The 27,285-nt window shown below is 45.6% G+C and overlaps 1 protein-coding gene across 1 annotated transcript in view; it reads left to right on the plus strand.

Annotated features, from left to right (window-relative positions):
• Nucleotides 1-1,669: 1,669 nt before the first annotated feature.
• Nucleotides 1,670-27,285, plus strand: part of TMIE (transmembrane inner ear) — a 48,086-nt gene continuing 22,470 nt past the window's right edge. Inside the window, exons 1-2 of the mRNA XM_054990971.1 lie at nucleotides 1,670-1,771; nucleotides 15,286-15,403. Coding sequence (XP_054846946.1) covers nucleotides 1,670-1,771; nucleotides 15,286-15,403 — 220 coding nt within the window. The remainder of the gene's footprint in view (nucleotides 1,772-15,285; nucleotides 15,404-27,285) is intronic.

The raw sequence follows: 27,285 nt of genomic DNA on the forward strand, positions 1-27,285 counted from the left end.
AATGTAATAAGGTACATAAATGCAAATTTGTAAAGGTTAAAAATCAGCATACCTACGGGACCGTCTCTCCCCCTATGCACTCCAGAGGGCATTAAGATCTGCAAATAAGAACTTACTGGTAGTCCCAGGCCCCAGGGAGTCCTGGCTGGCCTCGACCAGGGCCAGGGCTTTTTCAGTCCTGGCCCCAACCTGGAGGAACTCTGTGTCGGAGGACACCTGGCCCCGCCAAGACCTTATGTCCTTTCGGCACGCCTGTAAGTCGGAGTTGTTCCACCAGGCATATGGTTGAGGCCAGTCTTTTGACTTTCTGATTGCTTAGGTGCAGCCCTACCAGTCTCCTGCCAGGGGGGGGGGGGCGGCAACAAGTCATTGCCCCCTATAAGTGCTGTCACCAGAATATGACCAAACTATGCCCCCCACTCACTCCTCTTGGTTTGTTATGTTCAGATTGGGGAAATGGGAGGGGGCTGCCATCTGATATGCTGTTTTGGGTATTTATATATTTCTGTTTTTTGTATTTTAAAGCTTACTTATATATGCTTATATATTTTAAATGCTCATTGAGCATTTTATTGTCCCCTGCCCTGAGCCTGTTCGTGGGAGGGCAGGCCAAAAATTGAATGAATAAATAAATAAAATACAGAATTGAGAAAATGCTGAAACAGAGCATACGCAGTTCTAAGACCGGAGCTGGCAGCCTTGTCAAAGGGGAGGCAGAAATCCATTGCCCAGAATCCAGAGTCACCTGGCAGTGCTGCTGTCTGCTTCTCTCTTCCTGCCTTTCTTCCATTCATCCCAGCCCCCAGCAGTTCCCAAATCAAAGGCGCTTTTAAAAACTAAGCTATTTCTATAAATAGACCCAGCAGAAACTTTGCAGTGTGGGGCGCATCACCAAATGGAAAGGAGAGGTGTCTAGATGACCTTTGGATCCCCCTCAGCCTTAAAATGCTCCAAAGCCAGAGGGCATGCCAAGGACACAGAAGACAGCCACAGTGGCGCAGCACATTGATGCAGCCCTCACATGCCACTAGTTTGCGACTTTTGAAAAAATGCTCATCTTTCCACACTTAGCTACATTCATCAGACTGAAAGCATGTGAGGGGAGCGGGGAGGGGGGGGAACTAACCCTTTACAAAAAAGCTTCTTCCAGCCTGTTCATCTGGAGATAATTGCTGTTCGCCATAGGGGAGCCAAACATTGGCTCTTCACAAGGCCTGCATTCAGACCTTGGCACTGAGTCAGCCCAGACTACAATTGACATCTTATTTCCCCGTCCCTGCAGCCGGGAGGGAGACTAGGGCAAGAGATGCAGCCATCTGCTAGGAAGGAGACTGGGATGGAGTAAGTGAATAATTTGACTCTCCAGGGAGCTTGGGCTGGGTAGCTGGCAGAAGCAGCTAGAATCCCATCCTTCCACCCCGGCTGCTCCCCAGGCCAAACCTGCCTGTAAGCCAATCCGGCCTAATGAATTAATCAGTGGCTCCCCAGGGCTGGCAGGGAGGCGGCCGGGCTGAGCAGAAGGGCTCGGAGTCCCACGGAGTGGGTACAGCTACGGCTGGCAGATGTCGAGGGCGGTGAGAAGCCAGCCAGCGGGCCATCAATCAGCCAGCCTTCGCAGCCACCGGCGGGCTCGGAGACAGAGGCGAGAGAGACACGGAGGGGAAAGAAGATGGCGTGGGACCAGCCCTCGCGGCATCCCTTGGGTCCGTTGGGGGGCTCGCCTTCCCTGCTGCTGTGTTACTCCAGAACCGCCCTCAGCCAGCTGATCGAGGTAAGAAAAGGGGCTCTGGCGTGGAAACACCACCTTGCTTCTCTGTGCTAGGCGAAGGCAAGGCGTGGCAGGTCCAGAGTCATTTTGAACCTTTCGCGTTGGGCATTCAGGACACAAAGCAGTGGCTCGGTCAAACCGGCTCACCCTTCTGGGATGCCTGAAGTGGGATTTTTTTTTAAAAAAAATGGGGAGGCTACCATCTGTCTGGTTTTTGCAAATTAATCTTCTAGCCCTCATGGCTCAGCCATGCAAGAAAGCGTGCAGGATTGAACGAGGGAAAGCCATCCATTTTTGCAGATAGAAAGTAGCTGGCAAGTCTGAAAGGGATAACATGTTCTCTTACAGGTTTGGGGGTCATGTTTTTAAAGGTCCTCCTGCTCAGAGAGGCCAATGTCAATGGCAGAGGTGACATCAGTCATGGTAGGAGGCGGGCAGCTGAATGAGCCTTGGACCACCGATTCCCAGGAAAGTGTTAACGCAATAGCCAGAAATAAAACTGGAACAGTCTTGTGCAGTGGTTAGAGCACTAGCCTGGGATCTGGAACACCTGTCTTCCAATTTCCATCCTGCCATGATCCTCATTGGGTGACCTTGGGCCAGTCTCAGCCTAGCCTACCTTATAAGGTTGTTGTGAGGAAGGATAATTAGGGGGTGCAGTATCTGCTTGGTGTCCAGGAGGTCCCAAGTTCTATCCCCAGCATTTCCAGGTAAAAGAGTCAAGTGGGAGGTGGTATGAAAGACCCTCTGCCGGAGAGCAGCTGCCAATCAGAGCAGACAATACTGGTCTTGATAGACGGAGGGTCCGAAATGTAGCTTCACGTTGGACTGGCCCAGGGTAAAGTGTGGGCGGGGGCGTCTCACGTGCAAAACAAGATAAAAGTCAGTGAGAGCAATACGGGCTTAAGCGTGGCACATTTTAAAGTTCAGAATTTTTTAATGCCTTTATCCCAAACACTTTCCTTAAAAGCAAGAAACGCGTTCTGCAAATGGCCCCTTTGTCGTCCTGCGGTGCTCAGATATATCTACAGGAGGATCCCCCACCCCCCACCCCCGAATCTCTTAAGCATCATAAAGGTGATCAAGATTCTGAAAAATCCACCCTGAGCCAGGCAAAGTCAGAGGTGGAGAGATCAGGGCAGACCAAAGCCTCTCATTCCCCAAGCCCTACAATGGGAACGCTCCAGACACTACCAGTTTGTGGAGATTTATTGTTTGGGGGCATGCCTCTCCCCTTTGACATTTTTTTTCAAAACCAAGCAAATTGTATTCTGCAAACAAGATCTTGTTCTTCAAATGGAACCTGGCATATCACAGGTTAAAAAGCCTCAGGTGAGGCAGTACTAGGGTTACCAGCTCCAAGTTGGGAAATTTCTGGAGATTTGGGAGGTGAAAGCTGGAGAAACCTGGAGAAAGTGGGGTTTGGGGAGGGAAAGCACCTTGGCATGGCATAATTCCATAGAGTCCATCCTCCAAAAGTAGCCATTTTCTCCAGGGGAACCGATCCCTGTGGCCTGAAAACAAGTTGTAATTCCGGGAGATCTCCAGCCACTACCTGGAGGCTGGCAACCGTAGGCAGTACCTTCATTGGCCCCACCCTAGAAATAGCCTCAGTGCACACCAATGTTGGAGGGATAGCTGCAGGAACCCGCCCAAAAAGCCAGCAGCCTCAGTGCAGACTGTAAGACGGCTCCAAATTGTAGCAGAGGGGAGAAGAAACCATCTCACTCAGAGCACCTAAAAATCCAGCAGCCGTACCCGAAATTAAAACAGGCCCTACAGTACAGGTTTAACTATATTTGCCGGCTGAAAATTGTAAGCTTTCAAATTTTTCTCATCAAAAATAAGCTCAATAGATGGGTTTCGTTTTCTGCTCTGCTTTATCATAACTCCGCCCTCTGTGACTGGCAAAAAGGGCAGTCAATGAACTTCCTGCCAAAATGGGGATTGGAACCCAGAACCTAGTCCAACCACATTGAGGACTTTTTAACAAAGAAAGAGCAAGCAGAGATGCTACACCAACTCCTGCTTGCTACTCAGCTTGTAAATATACAAGAACCCCCACAGAAATAAAGACTAGAGTTACAGGACGGACAATACCCTATTCAAAGACACCCCTAAATCTGGTTGTCCCCAACAATACATGCTCCTGTGCCTTCTGAACCATTCCAGAATCAGCTAAACTGCCCTCATCCTCTTTAGGCTTCACACAATACATAATGAATTTGCAGAACTCCCTGCCACGAAATGCCACGATGTCCATGGGCTTAGATGACTTTTACATGGGATTAAACATATTCATGGAGGAGGAAAGATCTATCAACAGCCGTTGGCCAGGATGGGTCAATGGAACCTCCATGTGAAGAGACAGTATACCTCTGAATCGCAGAGCCAGGGAGGTGGTACAGAATGCTTCAGCCTTCCCCCCTTCTTGGGTGGGCTTCCTAAACAACACCGGGTTAGCCACTGTGGAATTGGAGGGCCCTTTGGTCTAATCTAGCAGGGTCTAATCAACCCTTGTACTGTTATCTCCCATGGGGATAACAGTACAAGGCTTGCTAGCCTAGTCCTCATCCCAAGACTCAAGAGTTGACCAACCTCCAGTTTCCCCCACTCAAACATGTCTACATGCAGAAGCTGAAGAAAATATTAACAACAACAATAATAGCAATACCGCTGTTCTAGACAGATTAGTGGGTTCTCATTTTGTTTATTAGATGCTCACTCACCCCAATACCAGAAATCTCGCTAAGAATAATTACCTCCTCCCTTTTATAGAAGGCATGAATTGCAGAGAGGAAGAGAGAGATTTGGGGCATTTTCAGACAGGTGGGTTTTTAAAAGGTTGCACAGTATTGCTGCAACAGACATAGGCGCTCCCCATGAAAGGCTAGCATTCCTCCAAAGGACAAGCAAGAGGGGAATGTGTTTCCCTTCATTCGCTGCTTATGGGCTTCCTCAGAGTATCTGAACCAGTAATTATTTGGAAACATTTATGGCTAAAAAAATCAGGACAGACACACAAAGCTTCCACATACAGGGAACATGAGAAAAGCTTGCTGGATCACACCATTAGCTCAGCATAGGTAAAAAGGTAACGGTACTCCCCTGTGCAAGCACCGAGTCATTACTGACCCATGGGGGATGTCGCATCACAACATTTTCTTGGCAGACTTTTTTACAGGGTGGTTTGTCATTGCCTTCCCCAAATTACCTTTAGCTCAGCATACTGATTCACAAATTAGGGTTGCCAATTTCCAGGTGGGGCCTAGAGATCTCTTGGCTCTACAACTGATCTCCAGACTGCAGAGATCAGCTCCTCTGGAGGAAGCATCAACACTGGAGGGTGGACTATATGGCATCACACCCCTGCTGACCCCTGCCCACCCCCGATCTCCACCCGTCCCAGACTCCACCCTCAAATTTCCAGGAACTGACTGTTCTCAGAGCAATCAACCTGTTGCCCTAAAAGGCCAAATGGTATAGAAGCAAAGATCTTCCCCCTGGCATTTGTATTCAGAGGTCTGCAGCCCCTGTATATGGAGAAGAAAAAGACATTGCATCCCAAATTTTGGGGAAACATAACAGCCGTCTACTACTCTACTCTTGAGCTTCTCTGAAAAGTGGCTATTATCTACTGCTGGAAACACATTTTGCTATGCCCATATACGAACTCCCAAATATTTATTTAAATAGCCTGCATCTGAACTATTTTAATGATTTTTAAAGATTATTATTGATTTTATGGTTTTGATTGATTCACTGTGTTTTATGAAGGTTGTTAGCCACCCTGAGCCCATTTGTGAATCAAAACAAATAAATAAATAATAAATAAATTTTTGGCCTAGATAATTTAATGCAGGATAGCAATTTGGGTATTCTTATGCCCAAAACCATTTCTTAAAAAACCACACATTTTGCTACACTCAGCATTCGTCTTCATATTACAGCCCAGACAACCCTCGTAGAGTTACCTGCAGTATTTCCTTGTTCTCCAGCAAAATCTTGATGTGTTGCTTCTCAAGGTCATACATTCATTCTGCCTAAGTCGGCAAAGCGGCTTTTTAAAAAATGTTTCGCATCAGCTTCGCATCAAGCGTTTATTGGTGCATCCCACCCCTTTTAAGGCATAGCCCCGAGGTCTCAAGTCATTGGCTGGCTCAAAGGGTTAGAATTTAGGAAAGCAGGTTCGGCCCATTGATGGGAAGATGTAGCTATGCAGAAGTCCAAGTTCTGAAAGGCATAGTTTGATGGGGGGAAATTGTCATCAGAAGGAGGAGGGGAGGGGGAGAATTCTTCGAAAAGTCTGCTTACGGGAGAGCTTTACTGGGGTACTAGAGAGTTGCCAACCGCTAGGTACTGGTGAGAGATCTCCCAGAATTACAATGGATTTCCATAGAGATCAGCTCCTCTGGAGAAAATGGCTATTTTATAAGGTAGACGATTGCATTATATTCTCCCCAAACCCCACCCTCTCTAGGCTCCACCCCCAAAATCTCCAGGAATTTCACAACCTGGAGCTGACAACCCTAGAACTGTAGGATCTGATCCCCTTGTCTCTTTCCAAAACTGTGGTTTCAGGGCTGGTGATAGATATGCCACTTTTTATTTACTGGGAGAGCTCCTATGCCTTTAATATGTAGATCTTTGGCAGAAACGTAAAAATACAGCTTTTCATCAGACTGAGAGGAGTTAGCCAAGTTAGTCTGTAGTTGCAAAATAATAGAGTCCAGTCGCACGTTTAAAACTAACCAACTTTATTGTAGCATAAGCTTTCGAGAACCACAGCTCTCTTTGTCAGATGCATCTCACAAAGACAGCTGAGCTTCTCAAAGGCTTATGCTACAATAAAGTTGCATCTGACAAAGAGAGCGGTGCTTTTCGAAAGCTTTTGCTACAATAAAGTTGGTTAGCCTTAAAGGTGCTACTGGACTCTTTACTGTTTTCTCCAGATTGGGGAGGCAGTGGTGGGGAAAGATTCACAGACTGGGTTCTGTTGGTCCCAAAGCTGCTAAAATGGGGTGGGCAAATGTTTCCACCTGTGGGCATCTTCTAGATCTCTGCAGGTTCTTCCTGTTCCCAGGGCCTGCCAGAGCAGCTACACTTTAGAAAGCAGGTTTGCTTATTTATTTATTTATTTATTTATTTATTTATTTATTTATTTATTTATTTATTTATTTATTTATTTATGTCATTTATGTTCCACCTTTCTCACTGAGACTCAAGGTATATTATACCATGTGACAGTAATACAGTCAGTATCAAGGATAACAATGCCATAGGGTAAATAAACATAAGTTTACAAAGACGTAGCATTAGCAAGAATCCAATACAGAGTTGAAGAAATGCTGAAACAGAACATAATTTTAGGGTTGACATAGGAGCACATATTTAAAGCAACAGGCAACATGGTGGTGAAGTCTATGGGTGAAGTCTGTGGTCCCTAACTCATTAGTGGAGCATCTGAGACCCCCTCCCTACAATACAAAAGCCTTTGTAATTCGGTTAATTCAGAATAATTCGGAATAATTCGGTTTTGCATCGTTTGCAGAAAGCTAGGCGAGCGGGAGCGAATCTTTTCCCATCATGTTACGGTATGGCAGGAGAAGCATGAACTTCTTCCTTTCAGGCCGTCGTTAAAGGCAAAGGAGTATAGACAAGGGGGGAGAGTTGGCAACTTGACTGGCTGCAATCCAACGGCAAAGCTCTTCTCTCACCGTGGTATCTTGCGGAATGTGTCAACAACTTGTCGTCTGCAGACACTTACTAAGGGTGCTGGAACCATCCTAAAACTCAAGGGCACAACCGCACTTATCAGCCAAAAAGTCATTTGTGCACACCTTAGCTTAGTCAGAAGCTTGAGAGGCATGCAATTATTTTCTCTCATTGCCTTCCACCTCCCCCATTTTGCAATGTTTTGTTAAGAACAGTGGCCTACCTTGCAGGGCTGTTGTAGTAAGGGTTCGTAAGATGAAATATCTAAACCTCTTTTAGCACTTGGGAAAAGTGCTATATGTTGAAGACGATATTGCTTATCTAACCAGGTCTCTCTTCAGGTGCCATCATACAAATGGCCAAAATCAACAACTGCTTCTATATGTACTTTCTCTGTTGTGGCCCCCTCCTTATTAGGTCAGGAAGGCTCCTACTGTCTTGGCTTTCTGGAAACTATGCAAAACTGAGTTATTCAAGATGCTTTTTTTACTTAGGTAATAGGGCTGTACTTTTAAGAAAGTTCAGAAAGATGCTTTGGTAAAGGAATAGGATCCACCCTGAGCCTGCTGGTGTGGGGAGGGTAGAATATAAATAAATAAATAATAAATAAATAGAGACTGTGGACTCTACTACTGTGTATTGTCTGTTGCTGTAAGTGTGCTCCTACTGGGTAGTTCCCACGTGATTTAATATGTCATGCTAAATTGCTTGTTTTGTTTCAGCTATGCTTCAGATTTCTGCAGTCCACTCCCTATTATGATGTTTGTTGGATACCCCGTCCTCTTGATCACACTTGACTTACACTATGTAAACTGCCTTGCGTCTCAGTGAGAAAAGCAGACTATAAATGTCAGAAATAAATAATGCTTGGGGAGTGGATTCAGGATAGACAAAAAGGGAGCCCTGCTTTGCACAGTGTATATTTAACATGTGGAACTCATTGCCACAGGATACGGTGCAGGCCAGTACAACAACAACAACAACAACAACATTCGATTTATATACCACCCTTCAGGACAACTTAACCCCCACTCAGAGTGGTTTACAAAGTATGCTATTATTATCCCCACAACAACAATCACCCTTTGAGGTGGGTGGAGTTGAGAGAGTTCTGGAGAGCTGAGACTGACTCAAGGTGACCCAGCTGGCTTCAAGCGGAGGAGTGGGGAATCAAACCGAGTTCTCCAGGTTAGAGTCCTGCTTAGGGTTGCCAGCTCCAAGTTGGGAAATTCCTGGAGATTTTGAGGGTGGAGCCTGGAGAAGGTGACATTCGAGGAGGGGAAGGACCACAACAGGGTATATAATGTCACAGAGTCCACCTTCCAAAGCAGTCATTTTCTCCAGGGGAACTGATCTCTATGGCGTGGAGATCAGTTGTAATCCCTGGAGATCTCCAGTCACCACCTGGATGCTGGCAACCCTACTCCTGCCACTTTTAACCACTACACCAAAATGACTTTCAGTAGCAAGCATGGGGGAAAGATCTATTATCAACATTACGTAAGGTTGCCTGCTGGCCGGAAAGAAAATGTCCTGCTCCTTTACTAGAGTTGTAATATGGAGAAATCTGCAGCTAAGCTTTGTCAAGGCAGGAAATAACATCCCCCGATTATTACAGCTGATCACACTGATATTCAAGGCTCAGCAAGGAGGCCCAGTTTAAAGGCTGGCACAGGGACAGAGGGGGGATACAGTCAAAGGTTGCCAGCTGAGCAGGAAACTAAATGTGCCTGCACTTGTCCCTTTTGTGGGTCCTGTTGCACTGACTGGCCTGCAGCTCGGTGTGGAGAGAAACTCGATCCCTGCTAATGGCCGGAGATGAAGGGCCAAGCTACACATGACGAATGACACTTGAAAGGCAAGTGTATTTCTCCCTGTTCACTTGCCCTCCACTCAATCCACTTGCCGTTCAAGTGTCATTCGTCATGTGTAGCTTGGCCCGAAGTCTGCTGTTGACACAGCCACAGGGGCTGGTTCTAAATTCAAGGTTCTGATATTGACCTATAAGGCCCTGTGCGGACTGGGACCAGTGTATCTACGGGACCGTCTCTCCCCATATATTCCCCGGAGGATACTCCAATCGGGACAAACAGCTGTTGGTGGTCCCTGGAGGCCCAAGGAGGCCTGCCTAGCCTCAACTAGAGCCAGGGCCTTTTCGGTCCTGGCTCCCACCTGGTGGAACGCTCTGTCTGCTGAAATCAGGGCCCGGCAGGACCTACTATCCTTCCGCCAGGCCTGCAAGACAGAGTTGTTCCGCCAGGCATATGGCTGAGGCTGGGCCTCCGCCGGCCTGGAAAAAAGGGGTGTATAAAATCTTAACCCTCCTTGTGAAGTCTGTCCACCATCCTGTTTTAAATGTGTATTAATACACTGTTAATGTAGATGAATTTTTTATTGTATTTTAATATGTTGTTATCCGCCCTGAGCCCGCTTGCGGGGAGGGCGGAATAGAAATTTGAAATAAATAAATAAATAAATAAATAAATAAATAAATAAATAAATAAATAAATAAATAAATAAAGTGGGCACCCCAATTTAGCTCACTCCGACAGAACGTGTTTCAGCCATTTGCAAGCAGCCCTGCTCTGTGACTTGAGCTTTTCCGCCCATCTATATTCCGAGGGGAGGGAGATGGCTTGAAACAGAATCCCCCGAAAATGGAACATAAATGGACAGCGGCAGCGGGAGGCAGCTCTGTGAATGCAAGAAGAGGAGCAGCGACTGGGAGAGACGGAAACGGGTGCCCAAAGATGCATTACCAGTTTGCACACAACTGCCTGCCTCCTTATTTTCTTACAGCAGGACAAGGGCTGAGCTGTCATGGACCAAGAAAAACAGGCGGTTCAAGAGTCCGAATAACAGATGTCTCAGAACTGCTTAGGAAAGAAGCTGCTTGCCTGTGCAGCGGCTGCTTGAGTTTTAAAAACAAACAAGTAGGATTCTAGTCCTTGAGTAATTCCGCACACGTTGGATAATGCACTTCCAATCCTCTTTATAGATCATTTGGAATGGATTTTTTCATGTGCGGAACAAAAAAATCCACCTCAAACGATTGATAAAGTGCATTGAAAGTGCATTATCCAAGGTGTGCGGAATCACTACCTATCTAGGATTATCAGTTTTTAAACTGGTCCCTCATTCTGCCCCTTTAAACATCTGTTTGAGCTGCAGCAGTTATCAGGTGATGTAGTGTAATTAAGCCCCATGGCACAAAAAGCTTCAACTGCCCATTTTTACCCGTCTGTTAAAAGGACATGGATATTTTTTCCCCTGAGCAACCTGATTCTCATTGGACATGGAGGGCTATGTGTGGAAAAGTGCTTTTATTCATTTAGTTACTTGCTTATTTCATTTACAGTTTGGCTGGCTCGCTGAGACGCAAGGCAGATAACAAACTGTAATGGGGTGGTAGCTGGAGATCTCTCAGAATGACAAGTGAGCTCCCAACTATAGAAATCATTTCCGCTGGAGAAAATGACAGCTGTGGAGGTTGGCATCACATCTGTGCTGAGCTCCCTGCCTTCCTTAACTCTGCCTTCCCCAGGCTTTGCCCCCAAATCTCCAGGAATGCCCCAAGCCAGAGTTGGCAACCTTATTTGCAAACCAAACGGGACCATAGATGAGCATTCTAAGCTCAGTTAGTTGATCTCGGGGTTTTCTCCAGGGCAACTGATCTCTGTAGCCTGGAGGAAATCAGATGTAATTCCAGGAGAACTCCAGGCTTCACCTGGAGATTGGTAACCCTGGCTATAGCACAGGGTAGGATGCTATGGGTTTACATTGTAGTTTATGGGATTGGGGGTGGGTGAGAGGAATGGAGCCTGAAGGGCTATAGCAAGAAAAGACAATGGGGGGCATGACAGGGATATGGTAGAAGTTTAGAAAATGATGCCTGGTTTGGGGGAAGGGGAGATAACTTTCTCTCCTTTTTTGCTAAAACTTGTGAGCTCCCGATGCAGTGAATGAGCAGTCGATTCAAGATGGTCAAAAAGGAAGTACTTCAGCCCACAACACATATTTAGCTAGTGGAACTCACTGCCACAGGATGTGACAATGGACACCGGCTTAGATGGCTGAAATGGAAGAGGAGAGATCTGTCATAGTTATTAGGCACGACGGCAGAATGGGGCCTCCGTGGCCGGGAGTGGTACACCTCTGGGAGGCAGCCACGGGGCAAAGCTTTGGCCTCTGTGCCCTGCTGGTAGGATGCTGGACTAGATGGATCTTTGATCGAATCCAGCTGGGGGGCGAGGTCCTTGCGTTCTCCTCCCAGCTGGCAGTGGCTCTTTAAGTTCTCTGCAGGGCCACAGGTTGTCTTCCTTACTAAAAGAGGCTGCCACGTAGCAATGCACAAGTTCAAAGCAGAGTTGCTTTTGAATTTCTCAATTGCCCCCCCTCCAAAAGCAAGGTTTTGCAGATTGTGCAACAAATGATTTTATGCACCATGCATCAAATTATGCAAATCAAACCTCCGTTCTGATTTTATTCGCCTTCTACCAAATATCTCCCATAAAAATATCCCACGTTTTGATAATCGCGTGCCTCCGTTGATCTGCATTATGCACTTGAGCGATTTTGCACATACATTGGATGTATCGATACGATATCAATTGTATTCAAAGACCCTAAATGTTGCATAAACAGTACTGATGAACTGGGAGAGAAAAGCAGAGAACTGAAATTGCTGACAAAAATATTAATGGTAGCAAGGAGAAATGAAAAAGGGGAACACTTCCATATCCTTTTTCCAAAGAAATGATTGCAAAGTCTTATGATTTCCTCTTGAACAACAATAACTAAAGGGAGGGAAATCTCCTATAACCCTGCTGCCCAGTCTGAATGTCTCTAGCTCCCCATATGACATATCTAGAGATAAGCAGAGAGGGGCAGTATAGGAAAAAGCTCACTGATGCCATTTCAATGTGAAGCACATCAGAGGGTCCCAACTGCCAGGAATAGACGCTGCACCAGTGACCATAAAGTTGTCCACGCATTGGCCCCCTCCCCCATTACTGTGTAAGCGCTATGCCCATGTTTGGACAAACGTGCAGGAGAGAACAATTATCTCGTTCATATGCACACCTTCGCCCTGTATATGCGCAAATGTTGAGGGCACTGAGCATTTTAATAGCTATGGTCTTTTAGCATCAGGAATGTGGGAAATAAAGGGTTTTTTTTAAAAACAGTGCTATCCTTAACAGGTCTACTCAGGTCAATTCAGTGCAGCTTACTCTCAAGAAAGTGTTCGATGGATTGCACTGTTCAAAGACCCTCCTGCCAGACTCCCAGCCGTAGCAGATATAGGGGAATTTTTTCAGCATCCCATAAAGAATAATCTCCTTGGAGCCCAGGGGGTATCTTGGGCAGCAGAGCAGAGCTGAGCTGCTCAACTGTGCCGGGTTTGGACTACTTTCAGCGTGTGTGGTGGGGACGCAAGCCACCCCAGATTTGCTTGTTTTTAAACTGAAAACATACTGTTCTAAAAATAAAAAAATAAAGCTGGTGCATCAGAAATGGACGGGATAGTTTCTCAGAACAATTCTTGGGTAAGGCAGCACACCCACTGGCTCAACCACTGGGTTTGGAGGAAAGGTATCTTTCTCTGACTGGCTGCTTAACGTCCTTTTGGGTTTGTGGCCATACAGGGCATGTGCTCTGCCACTGAGCTGTGAGCCTGCCCTTCTGCCCCCCCCCCCCCAGAGTTCAGTTCAACCCACCAGCCTCCGCATTCAGGTTCCCGAAGAAAGCACTTAAATGCCATTCCACTCCACTCCACCCCACTCCACCCATTCCTTTCCTTATTACAAAATTCTGAGCTTTTTTTTAATGAGAGGCATTTTTCCTCTTCCTCTTAAATGTCCAGTTTTATATTCAAATTTGAAAAGGGTAAACATTCTTGCCCACTGCCCAGAAGAAAAATGTCCTGTCCTTAATGGACAGCAGTTTACCAGGTGATGTTATTTACCTCCATGCCAGAAAAACTCTCAGCCACCCATTTGCACACAGTAAACCTCTATTAAAACGATAGGACCTTTTTCTCCAGGCCGGTTGGCAACCCTAATTATAATAGGTAAGTATGTATTTGATCCTCTGGCAAACTAAATCAATCTGTCCTGTTGCAAATGGGATATCAGCGGGGACTGAACAGGAATGCAAAACGTAGTAAGGGTTTGTTAAACTGAAATCCTGTTAACTGCCCCCCCTACTTTCCCAAGCAAGCAACTAGTTATAAAGTTGGTGTTTCTTTGCCTGCAATGCACCTTTCTGGACAGCAGGTGGGGCTGCGTCCCTGAACATAGGAAAACCCTGGGATGGAAGTTGGGTTTGTTCTCTGTGGGCTCAGTTCTGGTTTTCACCCCTCCTGCTGAGGAGAAGACCTGAGGGGGAGCCCCAGCTTTCTTCAAAGAGTTTACCGGCTTTGAAGTTTGCTTTTTCAAAATTTAAAATGGGTGTGTGTGATTTTGCCTTTGCTAAGAGTTCAGAAAAACAGGGAGATGCGTAAGGCTGCAACAGTGCTGTGCTTAGCAGAGTCCACACCCTTAGAAGCCCAGGGACTTCAGTAGCTGAGGATGCCACTGCAAGGCTCATTGAACAGGCCGCTGGTGACTGCAGAGATCCGTTTTCAGGAGGCTGCATTCATTCATGGCTTTGTGTTTCAGTTACTGAAATATTTATGGCCCACTTGTCTCCCTGAAGCGGACTTAGGACAACTTCTCTCTCAAATAAGCATTGGTGTGGGGCAGTGGTTAGATACCAGACTAGGGCCTAGGGTTGCCAACTCTAGGTTGGGAAATTCCTGGAGATTTGGGGGTGCAACCAGGGGAAAGACCTTGGTGTGGCATAACACCATAGAGTCCTCCCTCCGAAGCAGCCATTTCTCCAGGGGAACTGATCTCTTTAATCTGGAGATCAGTTGTAATTCCAGGCGCTATCCTGGCCCCAGCTGGAAGTAGGCAACCACGGGGAGGTCCAAGTTCAACTCTCCACTCAGCTATGAAGTTCAACTGGTGACTTTGGACCAGCCACTGTATCTGTCATAGACCCGTGCATGCATCAGGCAGGGTGAAATACCCGGCAGAAAGGGGAAAGAGGGCTGTTACAAAGACAGCCCGGGTGAGCCAGGAGGCATGTTGCAAGAGAGGTGTGTTTGGCAGAAAAAAAACTCTGGGAAGACAATTGTGGAATTGCAGCAGCAAAGGCGGAAGGAAGGGACAGAAGGTGGGATGGTACCAGCTGCCCCCAAATGTCCTGTCCCTTTAACAGAGGCTTAAGTGTGTAGAAAGGGGCAACTTAAGCTTTGCATGGTGTGAAGGTAAATAGCATCAATAACATCCCATCAAGCTTCTGTTAAAGGGACAGGCAAACCCAGACAGAAGAGGAATGCAAAGAGGGAGGCCATGGAAGGTTTTTGATATCAGAGGAAGGGTTTATTCATTTATTTAGTTGCCTTCATTTGTACCCAGCACGGATCCAAAAAGACTGACATCTTCCTCCTCTCCTCCGTTCTATCCTCACAACAACCCTGTGAGGTGGGCTACACTAAGAATGTGTGACTGGCCCAAAGTCACCTGGCACGCTTCCGTGGCAGAGTGGGATTCGAACCTGAGTCTCCCAGGTCCTTGTCCGACACGTTAACCCTCTACACCACACTGGCTGTCCAGCATTGTGGAGGCCCTTCGCCCTGAGTGCTGAGAAGTGACGAGAGAGGGGGGGAGTTGTTTGGGGTGGGTCAAGAGGGAGGGAGGGGCTGAGGTGTACCAGTGCAAGACCACCACCCAGTCCCCTCTCTCTTCTTCCTCCAGGCCACCACAGAACCGCCCAAAAAGAAGCCGGACCCTGTGACTTCGGAGACGGTCGTCATCTGGGGCTTGCGGCTGTGGCAAGTGGTGGGAATCTTCGCCATATTTGTCCTCTCCATTAGTAAGTCCTGCTTATTAGTAAGTCCCGCTTCTCTGCCCCAAGGGCCCGTCTCTCGCTGTCTACTCTGCTGGCACTGGTTAGTTTCCCCTCCTGCTAAAAGTCTCCCCCAACAGTTCCAACCCTTGTGGCTGCTTCAGAGTTTAAAGTCTCCTTAGGGGTAGACTTGGGGATATTTTTCTGAATCGCATGCAGATCCATAACCAGAATTGCTCACTAGGTGGCGCTGCTGCTTTTCCAAAGAAGTGAATGAGGAAAGCAATGTTGAGTAGTGGGTAGAGCGTTTAGAGATTCTGGGAGACCTGGGTTTGAATCCCCTCTCTACAATGAAGCTTGCTGGGTGGCCTTGGACAAATCACATACAATCAACTTAACCTACCTCAAAGGGTCACTGTGAGGATAAAACTGGGAAGTGGAACTCTTCTTGGAACTCCTTGGAAGATTTATTTATTTACTGACTTCATTTCTACCCCAGCTTTCTCTCTAGTGGGGCCACAAAGTGGCTTACAGTGTCCTTCCTCACTTCTCCATTTTATCCTTACAACAACCCTAAGAAGTAGGTTAGGCTGAGGGTGGCCCCGAGTCACCTGGCAAACGTCCCTGGCAGAAGGATAAAAATGCTCTAGATAGACAGAACCGATGCTGCTCAAAGCAAAGATTGCAAAATCCGTGATTTTCTCCTAACCAGCTCAATCTTCTTCAACTTTCTCGCCAGCCTCCAATTACGTATATTTCAGTGTCTTTGACTTCCTAGTGTCATGAATGTGTGCTTTATTTTCATCTCCCAAGGAGCTTAGGGCAATTGCCAACAGGCCTGGAGAAAATAATTTCCAGCCCTTTCAATAGATACTGAAGCTTTTCCCAGCAAAGGGATAAATAACATCCCCTAGACGATAACAGCCCATTAAGCTTCTGTTAAAGGGACAGGACCTTTTCTTCTCCTGACTGTTGGTAGCCTCTGGCAATGTACATAGCAAGTGTTCGACAATACATGGCAAGTGTTCCTCTCCCCATTTTATTCTCACAACAGTCCTGTGAAGTAGGCATGGCTGAGAAAGTTGGACACCCAATAAGAGTCCTATCCCAAGTCAGGATTTGAATCCAGGACTGTCTAGATTAGATAAATAGCAGGCTCCTTTAATCAACTTCCTTACAGTTGTAATAGCTCAAAGAGGATTTTTTCCCCAGGGAGATTCAAGCATGATAAAGGTGACTTTATTGACTCAAGCCAAATTAGTCTGGTGGGCAAAGTTTAGAGAATCTCCTTTGGGGAGGGGGCAACAGTTGCCAACCATTGGGGTTTTTTTTTAACCCCCCAACTGCCCACTTCTTATAATATTCTTTAAATAGAAGCAGCTATGCTATATATAAAAAACCTGAATAAATAAAGCAGTCTGGAGCCAACTTCATAGTCCGTGGAAGTTTCCTCTGGAATAAAATCACGTTGGACTTCGAAGTGAAACTAGACTCCTGCATACCATTTTTTAATGCAACAGCTGACCCTCTAGGGTTGCCGGGAGGGCTGGAGAAAGGGCCCTGTCTCTTTAAGAGAAGCTTAATGGGATGTTAGTTGTTAGGTGATGTTATTCACGGCCACCCCATGAAAAGCTTCAATTGCCCATTTCCTCCTATTAAGCCTCTACTAAAAGGTCAGGACATTTCACCCCAAGCTTGTTGGCAACTTTATATCCCCCTGGAAGAGAAAATAAAAGCCTGTTTTTTAAAAAAAAATCTTGCTTGAGAGACTATCTACAGGGAAGGGGATTTCGGAAAGGTCTTGGAACTATAGACCACTGTCCAACGCTATACCAACTGGCTTACTCTGGAATAAATAGGCCAACAAAGGCACTTTATGTAGCATTTGTTGACTTGGCTGCCGCATTCGATTCAATCAATAGGTCCCGCTTGTGGTCCAAGCTTGCCAAACTTAATATTGATAAGCGACTGCTGTTTACTTTTGCTCACATCAGGGCGGGAACCTCTGGATCATTAACCAACAGAATCCCTATTAGTAGAGGCGTGAAACAGGGTCATGTGCTGGCCCCTCTACTATTTAACTACCTGTCTACAGAGACTATCTACGGGGAAGGGGCGGATATACTCCCCCAGTTCCGCTAAGATGAAGGCCCTGGCCTTATCAATGCACCAGTTACATAATCAAGAGTTAAAAGTCGCCACTACGGCTGTTATCATTTTCATGATAAGGAAATGAGAAGCAGTGGAGTGGGATTTACAAGCTGGGCTCACTGGTTTTGTCACTCATAAAGCCACAGAGAATTGCTTGTACCGTGATGGGTTGGAAGAGGTTTTCTTGGAAGGAGGTTTTACTTGCCGCTCGCCACGGCAAATAGCAGGGGCTCCTTCCAACCACAGTCGTAAGGACAGTTCACAAATGTGTGTCTGGGGGTTGTGCGTAAAGGGAAGAGGGATTGCACCCACCAGGCCCCACTTCTCGGTGATGAACGAGAATCTTGATTGTGAACTTGGAAGAGCAGTGCTGCACATGCCGGGGGCCCCAGTCCTGCCAATGAAGGCTGGAGATGGAGTTGAATCCTCACCGCGTTTTAAAGGTTAATTATGCAGGGCCTTGATTCAGATCAAATTTAAAGGGCTTGGAGGGGTTAAACCTTCTCTCCTCCTCTCCCATGAACCTGATCAAAGACATCTGGACTGACCACAGGCTGTGCTCCTTGACTGCTCCCTTGGGTACCCTCACGACAAATGTCGCAAAACCGACTCTTTGTGGAAAATCAACCCTTTTAGTTGCAATTTGTAGCCTGCTTCCTTTTGATCTCCCTTCCCATTTCCTTATTGCATTTGATCAAACATGAGGTGATTATATTTTTTTAATTGAATTTTATTCCCCCCCCCCATTCTCCAAGGAATTCTGAGCAAAGATCCTGGTTCCCTATGCCCATTTTATTATCACAACAACCCTATGAGGTGGGTTAAGCTGAGAGAAAATTACTAGCTCAAGGACTCCCGGCAAGGACTGGTCTCTTCTCTCCACGGTCAGGGACAGAGGGTGGCGCTTAGGGAGAAATTGTCATCCCGCCCCCCTTTGGTGTGCGGTGTCCCGCAGGGGGCAATATTCTCCTCATTATTGTTTAATATCTATATGCACCCCCTTGCCCAGTTGGCGCGGAGCTTGTTGGTGGCAGTTTCTAAGTCTGAACAAATTCTGGGAAGAAATCACACAGCATAATGAACAAATAATTAAATATAAAATCCCAATACAGCCTCCATTTTTTAAAAAAAATTGTGGCAAGGCATGGAGATCCCATCAATAAGATGCGATCTGATTAATAGCCTACTTGTAGTAGCAAAGACACTCATTGCCTCACAACGGAAAAATCCAAAACCTCCTACAATAGAACAACGGCTGACAAAAGTATGGGACCAACTCATTATTGAAAAAATCACAGGCAGCCTACATAAAGACACTATAGCTTCAAGGCCAACCAGGTTTTATGAAAAATGGTGGCCCTTTCTTGAATATATCAGTAACGAAGAGCTGCAATATCCAAACCATATTTATCATTATATTATGGAACTGTAAATAATGTTATTACAATTACTGCAGATAACATAATGTTTCAAAACATACACAAGTTGTTAAAACTACTCTGTCATGACAATAATTGCAATGTGCACAATTAAGCGTTTTGTATTACAGTCACAATTTTTACTCTTAATAAAATTTATTTTTTTTAAAAAAAGGACTGTGTTGTCATCAATATGCAGATGACACCCAGTTATATCTGATGACGGATGGATGGCCCGCTCGGCCCCAGGTGTCCTGGAGCGTGCTCTTGAAGCCATGTGACTGGATGGTTGAAGCAGAATCGGCAGAAATTGAACCCGACAAAGACAGAGGTCCTGCATTTAAGCTGTGGGTGTTTAGGTTCGGGATTCCGGCTCCCGACTCTCGATGGGGCACCACTTCCGCTAGTTCTGAGGGTTAAGAGCTTGGAGGGTGATTCTGGGTGCCTCCCTGAAAATGGAGGTGCAGGTCGCAGTGGCTTCCCGGTCCTCTGTTTTCCATCTATGGCAGACCAGTCAACTTGTCCCTTACTTTTCGACCCGCAACTTAACTGCAGTGATCCAGACAATCATCATCTCTAGACTGGATTACTGTAGCTCACTCTACACGGGGCTGACCTTGAGCCTGACCCGGAGATTACAGCTGGTCCAAAATGCAGCTGCGCATGTTATTGCAAGAGTGCCAAGTGGGACTCATATAACACCTGTACTATGCCAGCTGCATTGGTTGCCAGTGGAGTACCAGATCAGATTCAAGGTTCTGGTGTTAACCTACAAAGCCTTCTCGGTCCTGGCTCTGACCTGGTGGAACTCTCTGTCTATGGAGACCAGGGCACGGCCCGATTTGTTATCCTTTCGACGGGCCTGTAAGACAGAGATGTTCCACCAGGTATATGGTTGAGGCTGGGCCAGGCCTCCGCTAGCCAGGTAGGGAAGGAAGAGAACGATCTGAACCCCTCAATTAGGTTGTCCATTTCCACATTGATTGAATTTAAATGTTTTAAATTGTTTTTATGGAAATGTGATATTTATTGTGGCTTTTAAATTATGTGATCTGCCCTGAGCCTGCTCGCAGGGAGGGCGGAATAAAAATAATAAACAAACAAATAAATAAATAAGTTCCGTGGCTGCAGTGATGAGAAGGAATTAGTGAGAAATGGCACGATCCAGTTTTCTATTGAATTTTTTGCAACATGTCTGTAATTTGCAAGATTTTAGGAGGCAGAACGGGTGATCTCGGAAAGAGCAGCTACAAAAATGGTTTCTTTTTAATAAAGCTGATGGGTTATTGAAAATTCAAGAAGGCAGATTGCCATGTGGCCTCCCAGGCTGACTGACGAGCTGTTTTCAGCATCTTCAGTCTGGATGTGGAATGATTCTATTTTCCACATATGTCAAGGCATCTGCTGTGTATATTTAAATCTTTTTGAATTTGCATATTGATAGAGAGATGCAATATTTTGTAAAAATCTGTCTAAAGGGTTTGCCTTTTCTAATGTTTGCAAGGGGTGGCTCTGTGGGATATGATGCTCCCCCCACCCCATGCATAATCACCCATATGGGCTGGAAATTGTTAATATGCCTATCTTACATCAATTAATAGGGGAGTATTTTCAGCTTCTCTGTAGGAGTGAAGCATCCAGCCGGAACTTTAATAGACACAACTTTGATTCCTATCTCTCTAGCTGTTGAAATCTGAGATATTTGGCGGTGGGGAGGGGGGGGGTTGCTGGGCTTTCTTGATAGGACTGTCAGCTTGCCCCCCCCCAAAGTCCTTCTGAGTCTGCTCCTGTCCCTTAAATAGAGGTCTGGGTAGCAAAAAACCAGCAGGTTTCTGGTCAAAGCAGGGAGCGAACTGCTTTTAAAGGCAAAACTGCAGGAGCTGGTTTAAAAATTGGCAACTCTAGTCTGTTCTCCAAGCCCAGTTTTCCTCTTCAGGTCTCAGATTTCAAGGGGAAAGCAGCAAGCTCATTGCTTTTCTTTTCCTTAAATGGTAGAGAGATCCATCAAAGGTTATTAGCCAGAATTGCTAGATGGAGCCTCCATGTTCAGAGGCAGTGTACCTCTGAATAACAACCCGAGGTAGGAAAGGCACTGTGGAGAGATTTCATAGAAATATTTGGCTAGATCAAATGGGCCTGATTCAGCAGAGTTTATGCTCTTCTGGAGGATCCTTGCACTGTTCTCCTACTCAGGCTTACTCAGAAGTTACATTGAGTTCATTGCAGCTTAGTCCCATGCAAACCTGCTTAGAAGTAAAACCTGCTGTGTTACATGGAACCCGCTCTATTGCAGCAATACGGACTTGCAACCTGAGCGAGTGCAGATTCACTCAGAAGTAAGCCCTGTGGTGCTTACTCCCGAGTAGGACATTAAGAGAAGGAGGCCATCATTTCCCTGTGATTGCAAAGGGGTGGCTCTGTTAGCCTGTGCTTGTAAAAATAAAACAAAAGTCCAGTGGCCCCTTCCAGACTGACCACACTTATTTCAATAGGAGCTTTCCTGAGCCACAGCCCAGTTCCTCGGTTATGAGGAAGCGATAGCTTTGAGGAATTGAGCTGTGACCCATGAAAGCTCCTACTGAAATAAGTGTTGTTAGTCTTGAAGGTGCCACTGGAGTTTTGCCTAATTTTGTGAATTCTTGCACATCTGCTCAGAGAGAAGTTCCCTTGAACTCTCAGGGTAGGTCCCATATTGCAATTTTAAGATGCGCACCTATTTTTGCTCCAGACGACATGCCTCAAAAATGCTAAGGAAATGTGTGTAAGGTTTTCAACTGGACGGAGGCGGAGGAATGTCCTGTCTCTTTAAAAAAGGAAGCAAACACGGGCAGTTGAAGCTTTTTGTCTTTGGGGATACAGCTGTATGTGAACAGGGCGCATTTAGACCATTTGAACTCTAGGGGGAGCTGTGGTGCATTCTGTCTACTGTTCAGGCAGCGCTTCTTTGGGAGAGCGGGTATGCACGCCCCCCCCCTTGTGCTGCTTTTCTGCCTGTAAATTAGCTATAGCTTGAAAGTACCTCTACTATGGGGAGGGTCTCCTGTTAGTTATTAAATAGCAAAGAGTGTAGTGGCATCTTTAAGACTCACCAACTTTATTGTAGCATGTCAGATGCATCTGACGAAGAGAGCTGTGCTTCTCGAAAGCCTATGCTACAACTTTATTGTAGCATGTCAGATGCATCTGACGAAGAGAGCTGTGCTTCTCGAAAGCCTATGCTACAATAAACTTGGTGAGTCTTAAAGGTGCTATTGGACTCTACTATTTTGCAACTACAGACTAACATGGCTAACTCCTCTGGATCTGTTGCGCTCCTGTTGTTGCAGTAAACCTTACAGAATGCAACTCTGCATGTGTGAGACTAGGGCTGCAGAAGGGTTGCCAACCTCCAGGTACGACCTGACAATCTCCTGGAATTGCAACTGACCTCCAGACTACAGAGATCAGATCTCTAAGAAAAAATAGCTTCTTTGCAGGGTGGGCTCTATGACTTTCTACCCAGCTGAGCTTCCTTCCCCAAACCCTGCCTTCCCCAGACTTCACCTCCTGCCAATATCCAGGAATTTCCCAACCAAAAGTTGGCAACCTTAGCAGTTAGCCTCTTGACCAGCAGCTGCATTGCTTTAAATGTCCTCCCTGTGGTTCAAATTGGCCTGTGCCAGTTAATCAACTAAAGCATTGATTGCACAATCGCTAGTTAAGTTGGTGGTGCAGCATGGTGCAGTAGTTATTGTTACTATTAACTTCATTTATAGCCCTCCTTTCTCACTGAGACTCAAGGCAGATTTCAAAAAATGAAACTGGATTCAGTCAGGCGGCTCACACCTCCAGTAAACCACGCAGTAGGGCTAGGATTTAAAAAACTGGAAAACCACATTCATAAACATTTCCTAGTTCTTGAGAGACCTAAATTCAAATCCTTGCTTGCTGTGAAAGTCACTGAGTGCCTGTTGGCCACTTTCTAAATCTGACCCACCTCATAGGGCTGTTATGACGGTAAAATGGAAGAGGGGAGAACTGCACAAGACATGCGGCCCTGAGCTCCTTGTTGATGGTGGGGAAAAAAGCTACTAAACAAGTGAAAGTTCACAGCCCGACTTACCTTCTCAGCCTGTGCATGTGCAGGAGTGTTTCCCATCTTCTTAGCGGGTTTGAGAGTTCACTGGAACAAGCTTTTGAGTGGCAGGTCTTTCTCCAGAGGTAATTGCCGGGTTCCAGTTTGCAAGAGTCCCTCTCTGCAGTCAGATCTTTGGAGGGTTCTCAGTTCTCTCTGGCCGAGTGAAGAAACAGCCGTTGGGTTTGCTGGCTTTGAAGCGACTCTCCAGTATTGCCGCCCTGGTCTGAGACCCCCCCCCTTAGGTCAGAAGCTAAAAGACTACAGAATTATCTGCTTATCTGGGCAAGTGAATAGACTTCCTTTGAAGTATTCCCACCCAAAGGTGAGATCACAGCTCGGGGGCTGCCCTCTGGGTAATGCTGGTGATTTCATTCTGGCAGAGAAGATTAAAGAATCCTGGTGAGGAGGAAAGCCGAGGGATTCTCTGTTCTGCCTTTTCACAGGTCAAAAATCAGGCAGGTTCCCTTGGCAAGGCGGCATTAAAATTTTACTAAATAAATAATAAAAATGGAGGAATGGTGGAATCTCCATTATAACCCTACATTTTACCTTTCTAGCTAGCAATATTTTTAAAAAATTGAGATCACACTTTTTCTCTGGCAGGATTCAAGAATATCAACAATCTAACAAAACTGGATAAATTGCACGCAATAAGATGATCAAAATTCAGAAATCTTATAAATTAATGTCGTATTTATTTGAAAAGAGCAAGAGTCCAGTAGCACCTATAAGACTAACAGAATTTGTGGTGGGGTAGGAGCTTTTGTGAGTCACAGCTCACTTTTGCAGAACTGTGCTGTGACTCAAAAAAACTCCTACCCTACCACTAATTTTCTTAGTCTTCTAGGTGCTACTGGACTCTTGCTCTTTTCTACTGCTACAGACTTAACACAGCTACCCTTCTTGTATTTATTGGAAACATTGTATACCACACTATTGATTAACAGCGATTTCTAATGCTGTGGTAGTGTTGTATAGTGGTTAGAGTCAGTCTATGATCTTGGAGATTTAGGATCGAATCTTCATTCAATCCTGAAAGCTTCCTGGACTACTGTGTTTTCTTTCAGCCTAGCCTACCTCACAAAGTTATTCTGAAGATAAAATGGCGATGAGGGATCCAAACAGGTTACTCTGAGCTACTTGGAGGGAGAACTGGATAAAATGTGCTAGATAGAGAGGGTGTAATGAAAGATTGTTCTGCTGCTCAGAATGTGGGGAGGCAGTTCCTGGCCCCTGCAGTGTACACGTTGAGATAAGGGAGGTAGAGGCAGAGATCGAGGATGGGGTCTGTATTCATAGAATCATAGGGTTGGAAAGGACCTCCAGGGTCATCTAGTCCACCCTCTGCACAATGCAGGAAAATCACAACTACCCCCCCCCCCTCACACCCCCACTGACCCCTGCTCCATGCCCAGAAGATGGCACGATCCCCAGCCAAACTGGCCTGGGGGAAATTACTACCTTGCCCGAAGTGGCAATCGGCATTACCCCGGGCGTGTAAGAAGGGGCCACGAGAACTAAGCCCTGATGCAACCCTTCCTGCCCTCCCTCTCATGATCTGCCCAGGTTCAGAGGATCAGCCTTGCTGTCAGATGGCCATCTAGCCTCTGCTTTAAAACATCCAAAGTATTGAGAATCCCAGATCCAGCAGCAGCCCCAACTACGAACCTGCTCCTTTAAAGGGGTACAACCCCATCCAGAACAGGAGACGACTCAATATTCAAAACAGTAAAGAGTCCAGTAGCACCTTTAAGTCTCACCAACTTTATTGTAGCATAAGCTTTCAAGAGCCACAGCTCTCTTCGCCAGATACATCAGAGAGCTGTGGTTCTCGAAAGCTTATGCTACAATAAAGTTGGTCAGACTTAAAGGTGCTACTGGACTCTTTACTATTTTGCAACTACAGACTCACATGGATGACTCAATGTTCAAGTCAGTCCTTCCACCCACCAGTAGCGCCTCAGTTTATTTGTCCTCCTTCCATCCCAAAAGTGCCTCCAGGCACCTCCATCTCCATTTGTTCATACAGATTGGTCTGTGCCATAGGAAAGTCACAGGAGGGGGCAATGGTGTCTCTTGTGGGCAAGGCAAGGCAAGGCAAACGGGAATCTAATTAAAGTAATTACCTCAGCTCCCTCCTTTGTTCTTAGAGTAACCTAATCACCAGGACTGACTAGGTTAAAACATAGATCTGTTAGCCTTGATTTTCCTGAGAAAGCCCTGTAAATGGCTTTTAAATATGAGAACTTCAGTAAGCTAGCTGCCAGAATACATGGGTTTCAGAACTGAATTACATATCCATCCATCCATCCATCCATCCATCTCTGTCTGTCTGTCTGTCTGTCTGTCTGTCTGTCTGTCTGTCTGTCTGTCTGTCTGTCTGTCTGTCTGTCTGTCTATAATCCACCTTTCTCATTGATATCCAAGGTGGATTACACAGTGCAAGTGAAATAGAATATAAACAGCACCTAGGACATTCACGGAGTAAAATGCAATAATAAACAACAGTTAGAACATTCAGCGAGCAGGTACCATTCAATGTTTATTTCATTGATAAATTTAAAATCTCATTAAAAAGAGGAAAGAAGAGAAGAGAAAAAGAAAGAAAAAAAACAGAAATAAAGAAAGAGAAAGAGGGAAAAAAGAAAAGAGAACGGAAAAGAGAAAAAAAATACTTAGATAAGAAATTGTTTTCAGTTTTCTCTACAGCACCCATAATATCCTTACAAACATTATACTTGTAGTCTTAATACCTCAAAAATTTACCTTTTCTCTATAACACCCCCTTTTATTTAATTTCCCCTAATTTTATCTTCTTAGAAATCAAATCTACAAGTCATCAGTTCATCTTTTCCCATTTCACGCAGAAAGTCAATAAGGGGTTTCAGCGAGCAGATGCAATAGGGTATGGTAGCAGAAAATCTGAAAACAAGCGTAAAGCCGAGCACAGAGATGAAATCTTTCTAAAACAAAGCATACGGATTAATATGGCATGTTTAGCAACATGGAGATTCCCTACTAGGAGCATATCTACACCAGCAGATAGTACTCAGTAGCATAGTCTAAACATCTCTCCGAACTGTATTGTCGAAGGCTTTCACGGCCGGAGAACGATGGTTGTTGTGGGTTTTCCGGGCTGTATTGCCGTGGTCTTGGCATTGTAGTTCCTGACGTTTTGCCAGCAGCTGCTGGCGAAACGTCAGGAACTACAATGCCAAGACCACGGCAGTACAGCCCGGAAAACCCACAACAACCATCTCTCCGAGCTGTTTGTTGTGACACAGTCCTATAATCTAGGTAGAAAGCCCTCCTGAACAGTTCACTCTTGCATAGTTTGTGGAATGCCTGGAAGGGGGGGGGCTTTCCTGACCTCCTCAGGCAGGCTATTCCATAAGGTGGGGGCCACCATCAAGAAAGCACATGTATTCAGATCTGATGAAGGGGTTTTTGGCTTATGGAATTTGTTAGTCTTGAGAAGAGATGGGCACGAACCAAAATACGAACCAAAATTCATGAGGAACCATATTTCAGAAGCTAAACTGGGTCAGCCTTGAGGAAGGCAATAACAAACCATTCATCTCTGGCCTCGAAAGCCCTATTAGGTCACCATAAGTCTAATGCAACTTGATGACATTTTATACCCACATGAGGTTTCATTTCTATACTTTAGAAAAACAGGATTTCCACAAACTGACAGCAGACGTTAATACAGAGGAGTTAGCCATGTTAGTCTTCAGTAGCAAAATAGCAAAGAATCCAGTAGCACCTTTAAGACTAACCGACTTTATTGTAGCATAAACTTTCGAGAGCCACAGCTCTCTTCGTCATGCATCTGATGAAGAGAGCTGTGGCTCTCGAAAGCTTATGTTGCAATAAAGTTGGTTAGTCTTAAAGGTGCTACTGGACTCTTTGCTATTTTGCAGACATTAATAGCCACTGGAAGTCCTATTGAAGTGAACAGTGAAAAAATGTTGTGCACTTGAGGTTTGGGGTAGTCTCATTTAACACAATTGTTATCTTATACTGATGCAGAAGCTAAGTGGCAGAGATGAGTCGCTTTTTAAAATGCATACATCTAGAGGTTTTGAGATGAAGGAGAAGAAGCGAGCGTTCAAAGCATGCATCAGCAGTGAGAACATGCAAATTGCAATAGCAGACATTACATGGAGTCTTAAGAACCTAACAGTGCAATACTTAATAGAGTTACTCCAGTCTAAGCCCAT

This window comes from Eublepharis macularius, chromosome 11 (assembly GCF_028583425.1).
Source record: "Eublepharis macularius isolate TG4126 chromosome 11, MPM_Emac_v1.0, whole genome shotgun sequence".
Lineage (NCBI taxonomy): Eukaryota > Metazoa > Chordata > Lepidosauria > Squamata > Eublepharidae > Eublepharis > Eublepharis macularius.